General features: G+C 44.8%; 2 protein-coding genes across 6 annotated transcripts in view; one reads left to right on the top strand and one right to left on the bottom strand.

The window, feature by feature from the left end:
• The first annotated feature begins 23 nt into the window (after positions 1–23).
• LOC127367745 (tyrosine-protein phosphatase non-receptor type 23-like) lies at positions 24–17,268 on the top strand. Its single transcript, XM_051407835.1, is given in 25 exon segments — positions 24–286; positions 2,049–2,123; positions 3,309–3,436; positions 4,022–4,098; positions 4,579–4,628; positions 4,729–4,860; positions 4,948–5,028; positions 5,123–5,254; positions 5,417–5,464; positions 5,978–6,034; positions 6,221–6,279; positions 6,388–6,467; positions 7,236–7,350; positions 7,463–7,528; positions 7,925–8,070; positions 8,668–8,985; positions 9,539–9,693; positions 9,854–10,185; positions 10,292–11,696; positions 11,698–12,834; positions 13,366–13,550; positions 13,680–13,784; positions 14,246–14,384; positions 14,812–14,925; positions 15,886–17,268. Coding segments are annotated over 25 exon segments (5,808 nt in total). The 5' UTR covers positions 24–202; the 3' UTR covers positions 16,474–17,268.
• Position 17,269: 1 nt separating this feature from the next.
• Positions 17,270–23,164, bottom strand: part of scap (SREBF chaperone) — a 33,572-nt gene continuing 27,677 nt past the window's right edge. For all 5 annotated transcript variants that reach the window (XM_051407839.1, XM_051407841.1, XM_051407840.1 and 2 more), the window contains exons 19-23: positions 23,043–23,125; positions 22,531–22,697; positions 22,265–22,345; positions 21,810–22,016; positions 17,270–21,162 (exon numbers count right to left, since the gene is read on the bottom strand). In XM_051407839.1, the coding sequence (XP_051263799.1) occupies positions 20,917–21,162; positions 21,810–22,016; positions 22,265–22,345; positions 22,531–22,697; positions 23,043–23,125 (784 nt within the window). In that variant the 3' untranslated portion in view covers positions 17,270–20,916. The remainder of the gene's footprint in view (positions 21,163–21,809; positions 22,017–22,264; positions 22,346–22,530; positions 22,698–23,042; positions 23,126–23,164) is intronic.

Here is a 23,164-nt window from a genome sequence, read left to right on the forward strand (position 1 = left end):
ACGCGGCACGTATTGGGAGCTTACGTTACGTGCGCTCCCAGCTTCCGGTTGAAGTGTAAATGGATACATGACACAGTTGTTTGGAGGAAAGCTATCCGTTTGGAAAACCGTTAACGTCCACGGAACCACCGACGTGGGGGGTTTTTTTTTTTTTCCCCCGACATCCTAACGGCTGACAGTCCCCCTCTGAAAGCCGGCCGCGATGGAGGCGGTCCCCCGGATGCCGATGATCTGGCTGGATCTAAAGGAGGCTGGGGAGTTCCAGTTCAGCCCGGCCGTCAGGCAGGTGAGCCGGGGCGGGGAGCGGAGCAACAGGGGCTGAGGTCGAAAGTCAACCGGGGCGAGGATTACCCACTTTTAAAGCCACGGTTCAAACCAACCGTTAGCTCCAAAACCCGACTGTCGGGAAAAGGAGAATTTTCCAGAACTGGTAGCTGTGGTCCAATCCCCCCCCCCCTCTCTCTCTCCGGACCACCGCCTTTTGTTTGCTAACGTTAGCCGCATGCTAGCTGGTAAAAAGCTAACAGCTCATGTCGAAGTTCATTAAAAAAAATAAAGCAAACAGTCGACCGACGTTAAAGGCAGAGGTCTTTTAAGGGTGCTTCCTCCGGGCCCAGACACACTGTCGACACGTTAAATGATAAAACCGTGATCTCATCGTCACATGTACCTGAACACAGGCTGCTCACTAATGTATTAGGGATGTCAGCCAAAAGGGAAGGAGACAGGGCAAAACAACAGCACGCCGAGTCATTAAGCATCCTGTGTGTCTTTTTACAGTTAGAGGAAAAAAAGTTAAGAATAAAAATAACACCAGAAATAGCCAGCGCATACAGTAAATGTCATAATGTGAACACAGAAGACGAGAGGAGATATGGATGATGGATGGGAAGACTGAAGAAGAGAGGTGTAGGGTCTGATGTGAGGCCTCTAGTTAGACTTTGTGCCAAATTAAAAAAAAAAAAAAAAAAAAAGCTTTATTTTTATATTATAATGACAGAATAAGCTGGTGCGTGTTAGGTGTGATATTTAAAAAAAAAAAGGGGTTTCACAGTTGGGGTTGTTGTATTTCAACACAAACACACATAATAAGGCACTTTGATATTTACAAGGAAGGAAAATTCCCATCATTCAAGTGCGTCTCGTCTTTATCTGGTGAGCCATTTTTCCAGCACCTTCCTGATTCAGACACAATAACGGACCTTTGGCCTGTCGTGTGACTGTAATTCTCCTCCGAGATATTTTGCAATGGACTTCCCACGTCTAAACCTTGAGTCAAACAATGCTGTGTGAACAGTTGTTGTCTTCTGAGATTCACAGAGCGGTACTATTTCATATGCTTATGTCTTTAAGAGACCCTTTAACCTCAATATTATATATATATATGAATATATAGCCTCTAATACAACCCTTACTGTTGGACATTTTAAAAGCCTGATCTAATGTTGGAACAAGTCAAACTATAATATGTGAGAGTTTAATGTTGTGTTTTTTTTTTTTTATTGGCATACTGTTGTTGCTCAGATTACCATTAAGACTATATTAAATTGGCTACAGTTTCCTCTGTTTTAAGGCTGGACAAAAGGCAGAATTGAACCATAACTGGCTTGTGGAAGACGGGACAATGCCTGCCTGTCTTGTCGCTGTGTCATTGTGCGTCTTTTTCCAGAAGCCCGGTGACTTTCCTGCGTCCATGATTTAATTAGAAAAAGAAACAGAAGCACTAGGAGAATAATGAGTGTGTCTGCAGTATTGTTCACCTCCTGGCCTGACATTAAGTAGCTCGCTGCTTATTACAGTCGCTCACAGGGACTGAGAATGTCTTGGCAAAGCATGATGGGAGTTTAAACTCTTGGCTCTTGCCCGGGGCAAAATATTAGCCTATTGATTAATTAGCTACAGTTTGAGGACATTTGAATGTTTTAAAATGTGATAAATGTGGTTTAAACCAAAGCCATAAATAAAATTACAATTCCAGTCTAGAAGGTTTGAAGCTGATTCAAAAATGTGCCACATTTACCCACTTGTTCTTTCCGTCTCTTCCCTAGTTCATCCTGAAGAATTATGGCGAGAATCCCGACAACTACAATGAACAGATGAAGAAACTGGAGACGCTGCGGCAGGTAGCTACTGTGTGAAACTACCGTCACCATGTTTGACTAGATGTTCCATTTTAATTCGCCAGTTCCCTGATTCCAGGCTCAGTTCATTCCCATGTATGACCACCAAAGTAGAGATATCAAGAGTTATTACAATGCTTTAATTAAGTCTATAAGACTTAATTAAATTATAGTGGTGAGTAAAAACACCGCTCATAGCAGAGAGTCACTTTGCACATATCAGTTGAAGCCCTGTAGAGCAAATGTGATTAAATTGCTGCTTTTGTTTGGAGAGTTGGAGCATCGATTCTGTCAATGTTACAAGGGTCCTGATGTGTCTACAAAAATCTCAAAACACAATATTATATAAGACAAAACATATGCAAACATAAAACAGAGTCAAGAGTGAAACGTATCAAACACACTATAACTATGGGCTTACGGTTAGGCTCGTACTGCTCTGCGTTAATAGTCTCAAACATGAAGATCAAAAGGACAAAGGCGTTATAAGAACTGTGTTTCCATCTCTCCGGTACTTGAGTCAGATTGGTAGGTGAGATGATGTGGAATCCTAAATGTACAGTTTAGAGCCTTCTGCAGGATTTGGTTGAGTCACGCAAACACACCTGTTAGTTCTCCTTTTTGGGACGAAATAAAATCTCTTTCTGTCGTACGTGCAAATTTTGATCTCCAACGCCCTCCCTCCCACCCACCCCGTCCACTGAAGGTGACAGAAGTAGTTGTGAAGCATCCATCAACTACAGAACCCACTCTGGAATATGATGGAGTCGAGGTCATCAATGATGAGAATGTAATCGTGAAAATATCATTTTATTTCCTGGGGGGGAATTCTAATGGAAGACAAGTGGAATACTCAATCTAACCGCTGATGTGTTTTCCACTCAATACTGGTGTCTGTGTGCCAGATTGCACATCCAATCCCTGATCCAATCCCTGATCCAGTCCCTGATCCAATCCCTGATCCAATCCCTGATCCAATCCCTGATCCAATCCCTGATCCGATCCCAGTCGGGGGAAATAAGCTTTTTGCAAACGTCTTCAAGAAAATGATCCTTTCTGAAGGTTAAATGCTAAAACTCATCGCTCTAAACGGAGGTGTGTTTGCAGAAGTGCAGATTCTGTAGCTGCAGTTATAAAGAACAGCTGATCAAACACAAAAGAAACACAGTGTTTGTGTCTGTTTCACAGAGTGCGGTGAATGTGACGAGGGATTTCGAGGGATGCAGCACACTGAGGAAGTACTTTGGCCAGCTGCATTACCTCCAGAGCCGAGTACCCATGGGAACGGGCCAGGAGGCTGCTGTACCCATCTCATGGTAGTAACACACACACACACACACACACACACACACACACACACACACACACACACACACACCGTCCTCCTGCAGTCTGAACTATTGTTGGCCTGGACACTAGAGGTCTGAAGCTAATTTTAGTGTTCGCTGAAGTTTGCTCTGGAAAAGAATGTCAGCTGACTGCTCTGAATCTTCAGGTACAGGAGTGGACAAAATAATAGGAACATTTTACAAAATCCGGGGACATTTTTTCACAGAACGGGGTCAGACTGATACTGTATGTTTATTTGCTGATGTTAACCTTTTTTTGAAATATTGAAAATCCTGTCATATTCTCCTCCTTTGATGTGAATGAACCTCCTTCTTAAATGTAGCAGCATAAAGTTAGTGTGCTCTATTAAACATTGAATTTATGTGATTTCTTCAGCAGATGATTTGTAACATAGCTCATAACTAGCTGTGTAATATTTCAAATGGATATCTCTTTATAAATTATATTGTTCACAAAATCATGTCAAATATACACACACATGTACACAAATCCACTGTATTTCAAGTGTATGCTGTGTGATATGCCCTTTTTTAATTTTTGTTTGTCTGCAGGACTGAAATCTTCTCTGGAAAAACAGTCACCCATGATGACATCAGCTATGAGCAAGCATGCATCCTCTACAATCTTGGTGAGTTAAGTCACGTAGAGCAAAAAAAGAAATCCAAGTCAGGCTCACAATCTGCAGCTAACGTCTTCGGGATTCATTTGATTATCGCTTTAACTGGCAGCTATTTTCTCGATCAGTTGTTTTGTTCAATAAAACTTCAGAATAGTAAAATATGCCCATCAGAATCTTCAAATAACTTTGTTTAGTTCAACCAACAGACTAAAACCTAAAAACAAAACAGTTGCTGATTGCTGTCGATTTAATAATAGACTTTAGCTCTAGCTACACGCCTTCATCATAACTTTGATATTACCAGTCTCATACTGGATTCCTGTGTCTCTCAGCAGTGCTCTACCAAAAACAACAAAACTGTAGTGAGCTAATGTTCCAAGTAAACAGAAGGCTTACTGTAAGGAACAGTAGTACTGATCATAGTCAGCGTTGTTTTGTAAAAACCAAGCCTGCTAACCTCACTGAACCGGTTTGTGGATTCCCCTGTAGGGGCCTTGCACTCCATGTTGGGAGCCATGGATAACAGGGTGTCTGAGGAGGTAAGACACACACACACACACACACACACACACACACATACATCAAACATGCACGTGTACGCACACACAGTCCCACTGAGACTCTCTGCTCTCCGTCCAGGGAATGAAGGTTTCGTGTACGCACTTCCAGTGCTCGGCCGGGGCTTTCTCCTACCTGAGAGACCATTTCAGCCACAACTTCAGCGTGGACATGAGCCACCAGATCCTTAACCTCAACATCAACCTTATGCTGGTAGGTTACACACACACACACACACACACACACACACACACACACACACACAGAAGAATGTCTCATCAACCTGTGTCTGCCTCCCAGGGCCAGGCTCAGGAGTGTCTTCTGGAAAAGTCCATGTTGGACAACAGGAAGAGTTTCCTGGTTGCTCGCATCAGCGCTCAGGTCAACTTCTTATCATTAAATATTAGATACATCATATCATATCAATCAATAATTAAAATATTAGAGGTTAATAACTGTGGTTGTGGTGCTACAGGTGGTGGATTACTACAAAGAGGCCTGCAGGGCTCTGGAGAACTCAGAGACTGCGTCTATGTTGGGAAAGATCCAGAAGGACTGGAAGAAACTGGTTCAGATGAAGATCTACTACTTTGCCTCTATTGCACATGTGAGTGTAACAGGAGTGTGTGTGTGTGTGTGTGTGTGTGTGTGTGTGTGTGTGTGTGTGTGTGTGTGTGTGTGTGTGTGTGTGTGTGTGTGTGTGTGTGTGTGTGTGTGTGTGTGTGTGTGTGTGGCATTGGATTACTCAGACTTTGTTTTCTCTTAACAGCTTCACATGGGAAAACAGGCTGAAGAGCAGCAGAAGTACGGAGAGCGGGTAGGACCAAATTTCACACATATAATAATTTTTCCATCCGCTGTCTGGGTGCTTGGTCGCTGCATTGTTCCATGCAGAAATGAATGCTCTCTCCAGTAATTTCTGCAAATTCAACCATTGCTTGAAATGTTTTTGAGATTTTCAAGAAAAACTGAAATAAATTCCCCAATTTTACAGCAATTTCCTGTATAATGATTATTCAATTTGGTACCACTTTTACAAGCCGATGTCAAACAAAAAGCCTCAATCTCCACAAACAATCCTTTTTTTAACTTCAGGGAGATGGACTGGCTGCAAACTTTACATATCATCCCAATTTGATCTTAAAACGACAAAAGTAGTTTTCACTTTTTGGAAAAGCTGCAGCAAATTCAGTTGGGATTTACTGCAGTCATAGTAAGCTGCTTTCCCTTCTGCTAAATGTCTCCAATATGACTCAAAACATTTCCCATAATTTTCTATCTTCAGATTTCCACTGCCCTGTGGCTTACTTAAATGTTCTGTTTCCAACAGTTGGCGTATCTACAGAGCTCCTTGGACAAACTCAGTGAAGCCATCAAGCTGGCCAAGGTAGACACATGATAAGATAATTCAGGTGTCACTGTAACCTGTGTGTGTGTGTGTGTGTGTGTGTGTGTGTGTGTGTGTGTGTGTGTGTGTGTGTGTGTGTGTGTGTGTGTGTGTGTGTGTGTGTGTGTGTGTGTGTGTGTGTCCACTGTTTTACAAAACTCCTTTGTTTTGTCTGGGTACAACAAGGGTCAACCCGACAGTGTGCAAGAGGCCTTGAGATTCACCATGGACGTTATCGGGGGAAAGTGAGCACAATTGTCACAATTTTGGTATTTTCATGTAGTTTAGCTGCTGTCTTTGTCCCGGTTTTCACAATACATGTTAAAATGTTGTCTTTGAACTTTGACTTTCAGGTTTAATTCAGCCAAAAAGGACAATGACTTCATCTATCATGAGACAGTTCCTTCTCTGGAGACTCTGGCCTCAGTGAAAGGTAACAGGAAGAAGCTTCAGTATGTTCAGTTTCCTGTATTGACGCAGTGCCTTTATCACTGTGCGCATGCAAAGCTGCATTTACATATAGATGTATTTTGTTGCATGTGTGGAGAGTGAGTGCATACCTTGTTGTGTGTAACTGTGTTTAACTGGGTGTGCCAGTGTTTATGATGACATTGTGTAGATCCTTGTGGAATATTTTGGACTTTTACATGTATTGGGTGACTCTCTGAAGTGATTCTGATACAGTTTTGTTTATAAGTGCACTCCTGCTCAGTTTGTAATTGCAGCCACATTCATATACTTTTAAAGCCACAGTTACTGGACTGTACTTGCAGGTCAAAGCTCAGGTTAGTGAGTTCATCCCTTGGTGGCAAGTTTAAAAATTTGTGATTGTATTTGTCATCAAAGGTGTTAAATAAAGTGATAAAAAATGTTTTAGATATAATTTGATTCTCTGTCTTAAAGGAAGGCAGCTGAGCAAAAGACCTCTTTGCGAATTAGGGCTGCAAAAAATTATTATTTTCATCAGCGATTAATCTGATTATTGTCTTGATTTAATATGTTAATCAAGCAATTTCTTATTATTGGGCTGCCTCACATCCAAAATGTGTCTGCATTCTGTGTTATAAGGACAAACTACAGAAGCTGTAGCTGTAGCTGTTTCTTTTGATTTTGATCTCTTGTCTTCTGTTGATGTATTCTGTATAAAATCGAGCTCATGCGTTACCGTGCCAGTAAAACCGGCTACTTTTGGCCTTTCTAGGTGCCCCACTGGTGAAAGCTCTGCCAGTCAACCCCACGGACCCCACTGTCACTGGGCCAGACCTGTTTGCCAAGTTGGTGCCTATGGCTGCTCATGAGGCCTCTTCACTCTACAGGTAGGCGCCTTCTTTAGATGCAAACTTCATATTAGACAGGTGAAAAAGAGCTTCATCAGTCAGCCTTTCATGCATTAATAAGGTTTATTAATGTCTGTGGTTCTGTGTCCAGTGAGGAGAAGGCCAAGCTGCTGAGGGACGTCATGGTCAAGATTGAGAGCAAGAATGAAACACTAGAGTAAGTACATGAGTTTGTGTGCATCATCAAGCCTATATGAAATTATACCGTTAATTCATGATCATTTGCAAGAAATCAAGTGACATAAACTGAGTTGTCAGAAAGAATGATAGTGACCCCTTTCTAAATATAACACGTTATAGTGTATGTGATGTTTATATGTACTTTATTGAACCCAAAATAAGATCCCACTATGCTCAGTTCCTTAAATCAAATTCATAAACAAAAAAAATCTTTGGACATCTTGCTACAAGAACTTTGGTAGCCTTTATGGCCATTCCCTACTCTGAACTTAATATTGATACTGAAAGCAATAGTCATGTACTGAAAGGAATAGGATTTTATTTATCAGAGCCTGTGCGAGTTTGAGCTGACTGGTCTCGTCTCTTCCCGCAGGCAGTTTATGGACTCTCTGGGTTTGGAGCCGGAGTCGGTGGACAACCTGGACATGTACAGCCACATCCCTCCAGTCCTGATGGAGAAGTGTGCTGCTCTCAGTGTCCGACCCGACACCGTCAAGAGCCTCATCCAGTCAATGCAAGGTCAGTGGAAATATACACACAGACACACACACACACACACACACACACACACACACACACACACACACACACACACACACACTGACTGTGTTTTGGTGTGATAATGCAGATGATAAATAATTAACAAACAATATTCCAAACTTCAGTGTTGGTTTTTTATTACTTTTCCCCCTAGATATGATCCTGTGGCTACTAATGCTTAGCAATGTCAATAAACTCACATCTTGACTGAACAATACAAATCTTAATTTCTGATATAATCAACCCTAAACAGCTAAAACAAACTGATAAACAGGCCACCTGAGGAAAACCATGACAAGTATGTTAATGTTACATTATTATGACCATTACATTAATGATAAACATACATTTTGATGATAATAATGTTCACATTTCTGTGGATTATTAACATTTACGGGTAGAATAGGCCCTGTGGTGTACGCAAGGCTAATTCTACTGTTTCATTGTTAATGATCGCCTAAAACACAGATCAAATCTCCTGTCATAACTGTGTATGCAAGATATTTTTTCTATGCTTGTGTGTTCTATGCAGCACCTTGTCGTGATCTTCTTCTGTCACATTTCTTGCCTCTGTAGGGCTGTCGGGTGTCTTCACTGACGTGGAGTCTTCACTGAGGGAGATTAGAGACGTGCTAGAGGAAGACGAGACCGGCCAGCGAGCCCTCCAGGAGGTCTGCGGCCCCGCCGCAGGTGAGGTGCACCCGGCAGCACAGGCCCAGGCTCTGGCTGAGATCCGCAGGGACCTGGAGAAGTACATGGAGGCTCATGAGAAGGCCAGTTTCACCAACACGGAGCTCCACCGGGCCATGAACCTGCATATTAGCAACCTGCGTCTGCTCGGGGGGCCCCTCGAAAGTCTGAAAGAGGCCCTGCCCCGGCCCCAGCTCAGTGAAGGTGAGTGTGTTTGATGGTGAGAGTTTGTGTGATCTCTTATAATATATTATAGGGCTGCTTAGAGCTGCTTAAAAAATAATGAAAAAAATGTATTGGTAATGAAAATAGTAATTCTTTTTCTGCAGATTGACTAATTGATTAATTGACACAGTTACTAGGTGGCAGATCTTGTTTGCTACATTGTGTTGTGAAACATTTTCAAAACATGTTATGAATATAAAGATTTTGGTATAAGCTGAATGTAAGAAAATAAAACTTTCTTTATTTAGCCTTTTCAAAACCAGTGAAAGGTGCTTTACAGTTACAAAAATATGGCAAAAAAAGCATTTGAATAAATATTATAAGACATATTATATTGCCATATTATAAGAACAAGCAGATTGAAAGAAGGCAAGGAAGCATCAATAAAATGCCACTGAAAATAAACGATGATGTATTTGATGCATCAATCAAGCTGAATTATATTTCTTTCTGTTTTATAATGCGGTTATGAATGTGTGTGTGTGTGTGTCGGTGTGTGTCTGTCGGTGTGTCGGTGTCGGTGCGTGCGCAGAGGAAGTAGCAGGGCTGCAGTGCATGAAGCGGATCCTAGGGAAGGTGCAGGAAATGCGTGAACAGAGAGGCTCTTTGGAGAAACAGCTCCGTGACCTAATCCAGCAGGATGACATCACCTCCACCCTCGTCACCACAGAGAGGGCAGACATGAAGGTATGCGGCTGCCCATGTTTCCCTAGAGTCCACACGAAACATGCAGATTGTAACATGGAAAACTAAGAGAGAAACATTAAAACTAAAATGATTCAAAGAAGACGCTTATATTGCAACCAGAGGGTTTTGTGAGACCGCTAACTAACCTGTGTCCTTCCAGCGTATATTTGAGGAGCAGCTGAAGAAGTACGAGCAGGTGAAGGTGTATATTGACCAGAACCTGGCAGCTCAGGAGAACATCCTGAAGGCCCTGACCGAGGCCAACGTCCAGTACGCTTCAGTTCGCAAGGGCCTGAGCCAGACTGAGCAGCAGTGGAACGGCACCGTCCAGGGACTGGTGGGCTCGTACGAAGCCTATGAGGACCTGATAAAGAAGTCCCAGGAGGGGAAGGAGTTCTACGAAGACCTGGAAACCAAAGCATCACGTCTGCTGGAGAGAGCGAAGACCCTTTGTCAGACCAGGGCAGAGGAGAGGAAGCCCGTCCTAGAAAAGTAAGGCAGACATTGAAACAAAACATTTTTCCTTTGATCTCCAGATAGCCAAAGCAGAACTTACTCATGCTGTATCCTTGCTCTCTGTTGTTTGTCTCTTCCTTAGAGAGACCCAGAAGAAGCCCCCAGCACGGCCTACAGCAGCTAAGCCCTCCTTGAACACAAAGGCTTCAGATGTCGATTCTGCCTGCTCTAGCCTGGAGGACCCGGAGCTGGCCCAGCTTAGTGCAGCCATCTTAGCCTTGGGGGGTGACCTACCTGAGGAACTCCGCAGCCTCCCCCCTGACATTGCTTCCTACCCCGCTGCAGCCCGTCTACCCAATCCCGAAGCCTTCGTACCTCCAAGTTCCAACCTGGGTGGCAGCAGCTCTCTGCCTTGGCCCGGAGCTCCATCTGCTGGTCTTCCTCGCTTCCCTGCCAACCTGCCCCCTCCAGAACTCCTGGCACGGATAGCTCAGTTTCCTTCTTCTGGGGCTCTGCCACGGGGGCCCCTCCCTCAGATGACTCCACAGATGCCTCCACAATTGCCACCCCAGGCAACTGTGTCAGGTTATCGGCCACCCCCTACTCACGGCCCCCAGCCTGGACGTGTAGCCCCAACCGCAGTCCGGCCTTCGACCACCACTGTGGATAGCATCCAGGCTCCTATCCCCAGCTACGCCCCTACACCACACCACCCTGTCCCACCTGCAGCCTCAACTGGCTACACTGTACCACCACAGATGGGGACCTACCCCCACTTTATGCCCCAGCCAGGCATGCCCATTCATGGCCCAACCCAAACTCCTGCACCCCAACAACAGCAGCAGAAGCAGCCACAGCAGTACCCTCAGCCCCTTGGGCAACCACTGCCTCAGGGATACCAGCCTGGACCAAGAGCTATTCCTGGTCCTCACGCCTACCCACATGGATATATGCCCCCTCAGCCTGGTGTTCCTCCCCAGTACCAGCAGCCATTCCCAGGTCAGCTGCAGCCACATCAACAAAATGGCTATCAGCCCCGGCCTCAGATACCCCAAGGCTACCAGACTCCACAGGGCTATGTACCCCAGCAGCACCCCCAGATGATGCCAGGCTCCATGCCAAGGCCACCTCAGGGCCAGATGCCACCTCAGACTGTACATCCACAAATGCCCCCAACTTCTCAGCCAGCACCTCCTGCATCTCAACCCTACATGCCCCACCCCAACCAACAGATGCCCCCTGGGCTCCCTCACCAACACATGTTGCCACAACAGCAACAAATCTCAATGCCCCCCAGTGCCCAGCAGCTCCCCCCCCACCCACATATGCAGATACCAGGTGGCCCCAGAGCACAAATGCCCCCCACAAGTCAGCCAATGCCTCCAGTCTCACAGAACTACATGCCCCCAACTAGCCAGCCCATTCACCCAACCATGCACCCACAGATGCCTCCTGCTTCACAACCTCATATGGTCCCCAGTCCTCAGGTCCACCTGCCGAGGGGCCCAATGCCACAGATGCCCCCCAGCGCACTACCCCCACAACATCACCCCCCACCCTGGACAGCCTCCTATGCCAAACATGCCCCAACAGCCCATGCGGATGCCCAGCCAACCCCAGGCCCAGCCCCCTCATTCTGTTGGAGTTTGCTACCCTGGAGGGGCTCCCATGATGCCTCAGCAGCCCCTGGCTCCACAGCCTGCAGCTCCCCAACAACCTCAGGCCCCTCTTACCATGCCCCACCCACAGCCCTCCACTCTGTACCCTTCAGCTCCAGGAGCGAATGTACCTCCAAGTGCCCCACAGCAACCCACTGCCATGGGCCCACACGGTCCACACGTTCCACACGTTCCCCACGTTCCCCCCGCTCAGCACATGATCCAGCCCTCCCCTGGAGGTCCTTCAGTGGCTCAACCACCAAACACTGTGCCTCCTTCTCCTTCGCCTTCCCCCTCCCCATCTCCCTCTCCAGGTCCTACCTCTTTGGGTCTAAACCCCCAGCAGAGACCCACACCAGCCCCCACCCCCGGAGGCTCAGCTCCATCCACTCTTCCCTCTCCCTCTGCTATCTCTCCCTCCACATCGCTCTTTCTGCCCCAGAACTCAAGCACAGATGACCTCCTCTCTTCGAGTCCCGAGAGCCAACCTGGAGGTACCAAGGCCCCCACCAACGTCCTCCAACCCACCAAAGCTGACCCACAGGATGGGGAGCGTCGAAAGAAGAGCTCCCAGGGAGTTCTCCTGATCCAGGGTGACCCATACCAAGCTCCGGAGCGCGTCGCCCGTCTTCACGGTGAACTGGAACGTTACAGAGCCCAGGTAGACTCCCTGGAGCACCCCTCAGAAAATGAGGGTGGCCTGTCTGTGCTGGACGCCCGCTGGAAAGAGCTACAGGACCAGCAGGAGAAGGACGCCCGCCAACTCTCCATCGCCATCGCCCGCTGCTACACCATGAAGAACCGTCACCAGGATGTCATGCCCTATGACCTCAACCGCGTGGTGCTGCAATCAGGCAAAGATGACTACATCAACGCCAGCTACGTGGAAGACTTATCGCCATACTGCCCGCGCCTTATTGCCACGCAGGCTCCGCTCACCGGCACAGCGGCAGACTTCTGGCTGATGGTGTATGAGCAGAAGGTGTCACTGATCGTCATGCTGGTTTCAGAGCACGAGCTGGAAAAGGTACTGAGTTCAGTTTTCACTGTGAGTTAATGTGGAAGTGATTAAAACAACATGTGGTGTGCTGCTGGAGAACATTTGAATGAACCTTAATAACCTTTTATTCATTTTTTAGTTAACAGTTTCATCTCAATCTCAAAGTCATTTAGTAGCTGTTCAGTAATGTGTGAAGTTATTTCACATGATCTTCATCAGCAGATGGAGTATGCCCAGTTGTCATCGAATTGTAGATTTTCTTTTTAGAAATTTAGAAAGGACTAACAATTAAAATAGGAATAATTAAAGTCCTTTAACCCTCGTTGGTTTAAAAGCTGAAGTTTGTTTTTTGACCTTTGAATCTGCAGTTGAGAAACAATTTTACCACAAAGTCCATTTTGTACTTTGGAGCTTTCAATCGTGTCACATGTTGATAATCGGATACAGATAGAATGGATCATTTCTTTAAAGTTTCTTTTTGAAAACAGCTCCTGCAGAAACCTCACACACTCTGTTGTTACCGTCTGTTTCTAACGTTGTCGCCTCAATCTCTCCCAGGGAAAGGTGGTGCGCTACTTCCCAACGGAGCGCGGCCAGCAGCTCTCTCAGGGACCAATCACACTCAGCCTAACCACTCAGAAGACAACACCGACACATGTGGAGCGCATGATCAGCCTGCAGTACCGCGACCAAAGCCTGAAGCGCACCGTCGTCCATCTCCAGTTCACCTCCTGGCCAGAACTGTGAGTGCTTCCTTTTAATCAGTAGCTTCTGTAGAAAACACAAATGGCTCTGATCATGTGTAGAGGTTGTTGTTGTTGGGATATATTATTATTATAATTTGTTTATTATAATTGAGCATTTCCCATCAGGGGTCTTCCTGACAGCAAGAGCAACCTGCTGCGGTTCATCCAGGAGGTTCATGGGCACTACCTCCACCAGAGGCCGTTACACACACCTGTCGTGGTGCACTGCAGGTAAGAGTGTGTGTAAACATCTCAGTTTATATTTGATGCTTAACGTCACAGTAGCTGACTAGTTTATTCCTCAAGCTTCATTGGCAGACGACCAGCAATCATTTAGAGTCAGTTTCTTGTGAATTTAGGGATTTATGTTAAATGTCTATCCTGTCTTTTTGATGGATTGCTGCTGAGGCCTATTTCACTCTTCATATACATATGTTCCACCATAAGTGCTACACAAAACGAAACGGATGCACAACAAAAAGGATTTTGAATACAATCATACAAAAGACTAGAAAACAGCCTAAATAGCACCTGAAAACATTCTTTTATTGAGATGCATGTAGATAAACTCTACATAGTAATATATATATATAAAGTACAGTGGTGGATATTGTTCTTTGATCCTCAGTCATTTGAACTTCTCGGTGGTGTTGTGTAGTGTTGCTTATCGGCCTGTTCCCTGTCTGTCTCAGCTCGGGTGTGGGACGCACCGGTGCCTTCTGTCTGCTGTACGCTGCAGTGCAGGAGCTGGAGGCAGGAAACGGCATCCCAGACCTTCCACTGCTGGTGAAGAAGATGAGACAACAGAGGAAGAACATGCTGCAGGAGAAGGTCAGACACTGAAATCTGAAGTTGTGTTTGATGTATATCATGAGTTGAATGCTGCAGTAGGAGGGTTGTTCAGGTGGCAGCAAGAGCCAGTTATTAACAGTTTGAGGATTTCATTATGCAAATGTAATTCAATGTAATATGAAGCGCTCCTTGGTGGCATGATAGGAAAAGCAATTTCGGAAAAAGTGATGTCCTGGATATCTGTTAATAAGGTTACTGGGTGTCTATTGTAGCTCCACTTTGTGATTTATTCTGATGAAACAGGTGTGTTGTCACAGATAAATCCTGTGTAGTGCAATTTTAAAACCTGTTTATAAACCTATAGGTGGCAGGATACACAGAATTTCATTGTGAACTGAACCAGTAGCTGGAATTACAGTGTATTCCTCAGGGTGAATACATTCTCACTCTCTGTCTGCGTCTCCAGCTCCACCTGAAGTTCTGCTATGAGGCTGTGTTGAAGCACGCTGAGCAGGTCCTTCAGCGACACGGCATCACTACCGCCACCTGCAGCAAGAACACCAGCCCTGCAGCCCCAAAGGTTTGACACTCACTCACATGTACTAGATGGTTATAATTGTTACAGTGGAACTGGGTGTAGTTTAAAAACTGACCCTCAGTATCCCATATTCCCCTGCGCACCAGTTCATTTAGTGTTCAGGTGATCCTCAGGAACATGTTGACAAGTATCCTGTAATTATGTCATATTTAACATGTTAAACGTATCACACCTGCTAGATCAATGAAAAGGCCAATAATAGAAGCTAGATTATTTGTTCTTATAAGCAACCTGGACTTGCATATTGTTGATCACAGTAACAGGTACATTATTTACCAGTTTTTCAATATTTTCATTTGAATAATTGTTTTGTTTATAAAATATAAGAAAATTGTAGAAAATAGCCAATGGGACATATTTGAATTGCACACTTTGTCCCAACAGTCCAAAACCCCCAAGATATTCCATTTACAATAACATTAAAAATTATATGAAATACATTTAAGGGACTCGTATCAGCAAGTGTTTTTTTATTTTTGCTTGTAAAAGTAACTCAAACTTACCGGTTTATGTCATAATGTCATATCACCGAGCTCACATCTCAGATGGACATTTTGACTCGTCATAGCAGAAGAAGCACATGTGTAACTAATAACATTATTGATGGCTGGTGATCATACCACCATTTCAAGTTCAACAGGAACTTATTTACACGTCTTTAAAGTCAGAATGTCCGCCTTCAGAAAGGAGTAGAGTAGAACTGCTGTCTCTAGTGTAGTCTTTGAATCTCACTGCCTGGTAGTGCCAATCATTGTCACTATAATAAGTTCTAATGTTGCATTTACTTACATTTTGCACTCGCTCCAAAGGAATTCTACGAGTTCTGGTCAGACGAGGTACTCCTTTTATTGTCAGTAGAGCTTTCACAGCAGCAGCAGTTAGAGGCACTTTATTTTCTCTGACTCTTTTTATCTGAACATGTCTCTCTGTTTCTCTCCACAGCCTTACCAGAGACAGGAGTCCCAGCAGGATCTTGTCCTCGGTGGTGACATGCCCATCAGCTCCATCCAAGCCACCATCGCCAAGCTCAGCATCCGGCCGCCCAGCGCCACAGACCCAGCCATGGAGGCCTCCTTTGGCCTGGAGGAGCAGCTCGGCACAATCTTACCCGACCTTGACTCGCTGGGCGACGTCCAGGCGCTGCAGTACCCCCCCACAGATCCCCAGCCCCCTTCCTCCTTCAGCCCGCCTCTCACCTCGCCTACCAACTCTCCACCACCGCCTAACGGCCTGGATGCTGTCTCCCCCTGCACACCACCAGCAGCCAACCATCAGTCAGTCCCAGAGGCGACGCCCAGCATCAGCCCGCCTCCCGCTTCCTCTGCTCCGGCTCCTTCGTCCCTGGAGTTGCTGGCCACGCTAACGCCCGAGGCCTTCTCCATGGAGGGAGGGGGCAAGGGGAAGCAGCGGGTGACCAAGCAGAGCTTCTTGCAGCCAGCGGAGGGTCAGGGTCTCCACGGGACTCGAGGGGAGGAAGGTGACGACCCGCTCAGTAGCCTGGACCCCCTCTGGAGCCTCAACAAGCACTGAGACAAGTCCACGGATCTCTGCTTGTCTTTCACTTTACCACCAGGCGTCAGCGAAGGCCTGTAGCTCTTTCTAACCCTGCTTTTAAGAAGAAACACACACTGAATCTTGAGAGTGGGACCTTTTAGTGGTGTCGAATTACCAAGACGTGCCTGGTGGCAGACGGTAGGGGTTCAGTTTTGAAGTTAGGTGTATTTCCACAGGTTTAGGGGTGTGATACCTGACACACAAACGCACTCGCTTCTCCTCCCATCACCGGTGGCTTCTGGGACCAGATCACTATGCACTCGTCTGTATTCCTTTTACTCCTTCTGTCGCTCTTTGCTGCTTTTATTTCTGCGTCTGTGATGGATGGATGTTCTGCACTTGCAGCACCGGATCTGGGCCCAATAAAAATCCCAGCATGCACTCCACTTTCATAGCCCCACCCCACTTCACAAGTAATCACCAGGGTGTGATGGTGTTCGGCTGCTCCCTTCGGCACTGGCCTGCGATCGTTTTAATGACTGGAATAAAGAGTGCATGGAGTCGCAGGCGGGGCCAGAGGAGCTTGGTGGAGCTATTTTAAGGACACAAAAACCCCACTCAACTCAATCAGTGCGTGTAGCTCAGTCGTCATGGTAACACAGAGCAACATACAATTCAGCACGTCTTAACAAGTTGATTATTTTTCTTCATCTGTAACACTGTAAATATCTTTAAAAAATTAGACTATTCCGAAAGTCATTCTGGAAAAAAAACCCCATCACTAATCATTCATTATTGTAAAAATATAAAATAAATCCAGTAGACATAAAACTGTTGTATCAAAGCCTCTTTATTTGAAAATTAGTAAAAAGTCTTGCGCTTTTTTTTTTGTTTGTGTTACAAAATAGTAAAGAAGTTACCTCCACTACTACAGCCTGTGTAGATTGTAGCCAGCCAATGAAGGGTGGAGGCTAGAGGGGGAGAAAGGAGCAGATCTGGAGATTTACAGACTTCATTGAGATCTTTGTTTTTTTCTCCCACAGCTGTCTAAACAACAAGAAACTAAATGATTTCTGCTTGTTTAGGCAGCCAGCGGGGGGATCAGATGTGGACCACAAAAGCCTTAAATATCAGAGCCGTTACAGTGAGGATGTCACGGCTGCATCCACAAACGTTTGATATGGTACACTGACGGGATGAAAAGGTATGTTTGAAGCACGGCCGACTGTAATGGATTGGACAGAACCGTACTCGTGAACTGACTCTGTTTGGATATGGATTGTTACACGGCCGAGTCCGTATGCGATGAACCAGAACATTCAAAGTAAGCTAAGATTCAGCTGAAACTGCCACACCAACCCTCCCTCCCTCCCTCCCTCCCTCTTTTAAAGGAACAGTTCGACATGTTGGGAAATGCTTTCATTCGCTTTCTGCTAGATGAGAAGATCGATGCCACTTTCATATTTGTCTTTTAAACGGAAGCGAACAGCCGGCAGGAGCGTAGCACAAAGACAGGAGACGAGGGGGAACGAGCAGCCTGGCTCTATAGAACGGTGACGGAGTCGGTGACCAGCACTTCTTACGCTAACTAACGTTAATTAACACATTGTATCTTGTTTGGTAATCAGCACATAAGTGTAAACATGTTCAGAGCCAAGAAAACCCCCCCAAAATAGCCAACGTGTTAATTAGCGTTAGGTTGATTTTGTTACATTTAACAGAACCAGACCAGCTGTTTCCAGACTTTGTGCTACACTAACCGCCTGCTGGCTGTAAGTCAACAGGGACCTTTGTTTTAATGAGTGTAGTGGCAAGAAGTCTCTTATTTAACTCGCTGCCAGAAAGTGAATACCAGTAAGCACATTTCCCCAAATGCCAAACTTTAGCTTTAAATCAAATTCACATTTGCTTGAAAACACAAGTTAAAAAAAAATAAAAAATAAAATCTAAAAAACTAGCTACACATTTTCCCCATTCCTAAAGCTTCTTTCGACTACGGCGTACAACAGAGGACACAAAGCTAATAAATTAACAGGTTACAATGCCAAGGATGTCACAGGTCTGGTTTCTGTGGGATGCAGATGTCTCTTCAAGCTTTTGTGCACAATGCAAACTACTCGGTCCCTGCATCCATCCCAGTTCAACCAGACCCGTAAGCTGCCTCCTCCACATATTTCTGCAGTGTGCGTGTTTACTAGTGCTGCAGGCGTCTACTTATGTCCACATTTTCTATAAGTAAGCTGATGTTTGAAGAAAAAAAAAAAAAAAAAAAAAGTGCCTAACGTGTGTGAGCATGCGCGTCAGAGAGGGTTAGTAGTGCATTGAATTAGTGTTGCGATGCGATACTGTAAAAGGATTGAGTCGCTGGTTTTCTTTTTTTTTTTACGGATTCGTTTGTCAACACCTTCTGGGACGACATTCAGTAGACGCAGCTACAGCAGATGGTTGATCTGGAGAAAATACATTCTGGATGTTGTTGTTGTCAGTCAGGGAAAAGTCTTAAACCTGGACGCTACATTCTTCCAGCGGGTATTCAGAGTGAAGAGGCGCTGACTAGTTACTTTATCAATGACATCAATGTTTTGAAATTGAACTCGTCAGTTGGGATTCTAGTAAAATTTGATAACTTAAAATATCAAAATACTCATTAGAGAAATGAATTAACAGTAGAATACCAGTGAATTTGTTGGATCTGTCACTGTCATTTATAAAGAGAGAAAATAAAATTTAGCAGAAGCAGCTCCAACACGGTTTCTTCAGTCAAACCTCTTTAGGATAAATACACATCTCCAACCAATCACAATAAGCAACAGATATTTGTTGCTGCGTGCTCTATTTCTGTCTTGGCTTGTAGCAAATTGCCTGTAAGACTGGATAACTGGTGCTTATTGGCATTGTTTGGAGTTGTGTGTGTGTGTGTGTATAATGTAAAGCATGTGGAAATGTTTCGTATTGAAGATCTTTCACAATTTTGCTTTTTAGGGGCATAAAAACAGCCAAGGTTTTTTAAAAGAGACACCAAGTCTTTAGGTAGTTTGGAGTCTCTAAATGGAGATTATCTGCTGGATGTATTGACTGACTATTTGTTGCTGTTCTTCACATTTTCACTGACTGGCTGCAGAAAGAGGCGGACAGGTTTTTACAACAGACTCCACTGAAGTTTGCATCAACAACACGTTGTGGCCAAAATAAAAATCCTGGATTGGAAATGATTTAAGTTGAAACAGTTACAGTAAACAATGATTTTTTTAAAAAATCTCTAAAAAAAGGGCACAATTTATAAAAAAAAAATACGACGTGACGTCAGTATTCTCATCCAAAATTCAAGCAGTTTGGAAAAATGGAGGTAGCCTAATGAAGGTGTAGCACACAGGGGCGTCCCCTCGTACAGCATCAGTAACCCCAGAATCAGAGGCCGAGGCTGGGACGAAAGGAGGAACCTTTTCTCCTGCAGCCCCCCCTAAACTCCATCACAACACACACTTCAGTGTTTCCAGTTCAATATTACAAATAATCGTTACATAACCAATGCCCCAACCCTGCCAAACAAATAATCACCATCTTACATTAATGTTGTTATTTCCACATTATTATATTCTTGTTTAGGAGCCGGGATTAGCCATTCATAAACAAAATGTTATTCAAAAAAAAAAAAAGGTATCGCTAATAAATAATAGATTTATACATATAAAAACAGCCCCCTCTGGAGGTTTACTTTTTACAGTAATCATCAGTTCTCCCTCACGCACACATTTCACACATATCCAATCCATTTTTGTTCTCAGCAGTGTTTTGCAATAAAAAAAAGGGCCTAAATTCATTCAGTCTCCAACACACACACACACACACACACACACACACACACACTCACATTAATGTAGAACTGCGCAGCTCATCCCGACAGGCCGTAGAGCCGCCGGGCTCGCTGTGGCTGCACTTCGCCGTCGAGCGAAAGAGGCAGCGGGAATATTAAAAAATAAGGAGACAGTTTTATCTTCCTCTCTGGGCGGGTGGGGTTACCGTGAAGCCCCACCCGTATCAGCAGCATAGAGGGCAGAGCCACAAAACAAACAAACGCACACACACAAAAAGCACAAACTGGTGACTCGTGGATTCTCTTTAAGTGAGAAACATCCAGCTTCTCTTGAACCTCGTGACCCTCGTAAATGTCAACACTTGGGTATCGAGGGTCTGTCACCCCCCACTCCCATAAAATGCAGCAGGTTGCACAATCAGTCCTCAGCGTTTGTTTCCTCCTTACATCCAGGCTTGTACTTTAAACAGCAAAAAAAAGAGAGATGCACATGGAAAACGGTCTAATGGTCGTGTCTCCTTTGGGTTTCAGAAACAACAAAAGAAAGCCAAAAAAAACCAAAAACAAACAGGGAAAGTCAAAATGATGAAGAAAATGATGTTCAGAGTGCATGTTTTTTTTAAAGAGTGCTCCCGCTGCAGCTGCGGCTCTTCACCTTTCCCTCCTCAGTCTAGTTTCTCGAGCACCGAGGGCACGTAAACCAGGCTGAGCTCGCTGCCGAAGTCGCAGACGATGGCGGCGTTGTCGAGCACCAGCAGCTGCCGGACGCCCTGGCCGTCGCTGCTCTGGCCCAGGTAGACGGTCTGCAGCAGGTCGCCGAAGTTCAGGTCCCAGAAGGAGACGCAGCCCTGGCCCCCCGTCACCAGGAGAGACTCGGAGATCACTCCCAAACTGGCCCCGCAACCCACCTCCTGGTGAGGAGAGAGAGAGGTTAGCTTGAGTCACCCAGGGTAAAAGGTAAAAACTGTGCTGTTGTGTAAGAAGGTCAATATAAGATATATATTTTATATATAAAATAATGAAAAATGCCCAGAGCCCAAGATAAATAATAATTTCCCCCTGGGATTATTAAAGTATTTCTGATAAGTGTTTGTACTTGTTTTCTTAATCAAATAGTACACAGGCTAAATGTATTCAACTGACAATGACAAAGGATAAATCATCACGTTTGATAAGCTGGAACGAGCATATGTTCCAACATTTTGCTTCGTCAATGACTTAAAATCAGTGATTATGATTAATTGGCTTATTGTTTGGGTAATGTACTGTACACACAAACAACATTGTTAGTTTTTGTCTTTTAATGGGACAAAATTCCTTCCATTAAACCATCGAAGAGGGTTTGTTTTTGGGACTTTTCTTTAATCTTTTCTTTTTTTAGTCTTTATTCTGTATTGTTCACTCTTTTGGCCAATAAGAATTATTCAAATGTCACAGTCTAAAAAGCAAAACCCCATCTCGAACTGAACAACAAAAATGTAACATTGAACTGCTGGCCCTGGCCGGACGCTCGCTGGCGATTGGTGCGTTACAGCCGTATTAAAAACAAACGCTGTACCTGCTGTATGGAGTAGAGTTTGATCCCCGTGCTGCGGTCCCAGATACAGATGAGGTCATCCAGTCCCGAGCTGATGACACAAGAGGTGGTGCAGACCAGCGAGGTGACGTCTCCTCGGTGACCGTAAACGTGGCTGACGCGGCTCCCTGTCAGGACGTCCCACAGGCAGATGGCGCCGTCCTGTCCGCCGCTCGCCAGAACCATCGTCTGAGGAGACGGAGACAGACGAAAATATGTTGGCAGGAAACAGGAAAAAAGGCTTTGACTGATTTGTTTATGGATTTTATGATTTAAGATGCTTACTAATGTAAAATCTCCACTTATAAATGTTATTAAAATCAAGTCAGTCCCAACCTGAATCACATTGACTTTTATCACTCCTGTATTTGGTGTATGGAGAGTAGAGACTTATACTGTGATATTAAATAGTATTAGGAGGAAGGTGCATTACCAACCTGGTCTATGTAAATGGCTGTGATCCCTCCAGAGTGACCCTGCAGGGTGAAGAGGCAACACGAGTCCTCTAGACGATAAATCTGACAAACAGAGGAAGAACTGATTAGAATTGAACAGTAACACCAATAGATCCACTGTCTAGTAATGTTTAATCTGTACTTTGGAGTAACATACTTTAGTTTAGTTAGAATTTTAGTTTTACAGCTGATTGAAGATCTGGTGCTTTTTCTTCTTACAGATTCTGTTAAAAACATGGAAGAATTACCCGGACAGTGTGGTCCTGGCTACCGGTGACGACCCTCCCGGCGGCCGCTCGCAGCACCGTGATCGGCTTCTGGTGAGCGCACTGTACCGAGCGCGTGAGCTGGCAGCTGATCACATCCTCGCTGCTGTAACAGGGAGACGGAGGCATGCTGCCTCGCCCAGGGGCGCCTGTAGGAGGACGTAAAGATTTAGGAACCTTTATGATCATTTCTTCTTCCCGTTTCATTTTTAATTTAGTGCAATAACTAGTTTATATACTGACATGATAATTTAATCATTTGATCTATTTATTTTCAGAATCAAAAATGCCCATTGCACTTTCCTACATCCCAGGGTGATGTCATGAAATAAAAAAAGTCATAAAGAAAAGAAAAAGCCTTCCTTTGTCACACTTCTTCAGTTCTTCAAGCTCACATTAAACTAATTAAGGCAGCTAGTTCAATAATAACAATTAAACAAGCTGTAAGAATATAAGAATAAAAGTAATGAAAGGCATCCGTTGTTGAGCCTCACCTCTGTACTGCAGCAGACACAGAGGTTTGTTGATCTCAACAGTGAAGAAGTCTAGAGACCCGTTCAGCCGAGCCGCTACGATTCTGAGGAGGAAGAGGAGAAATACAGAGTCTCAGGATAAA

This window comes from Dicentrarchus labrax, unplaced genomic scaffold (assembly GCF_905237075.1).
Source record: "Dicentrarchus labrax unplaced genomic scaffold, dlabrax2021, whole genome shotgun sequence".
NCBI lineage: Eukaryota > Metazoa > Chordata > Actinopteri > Moronidae > Dicentrarchus > Dicentrarchus labrax.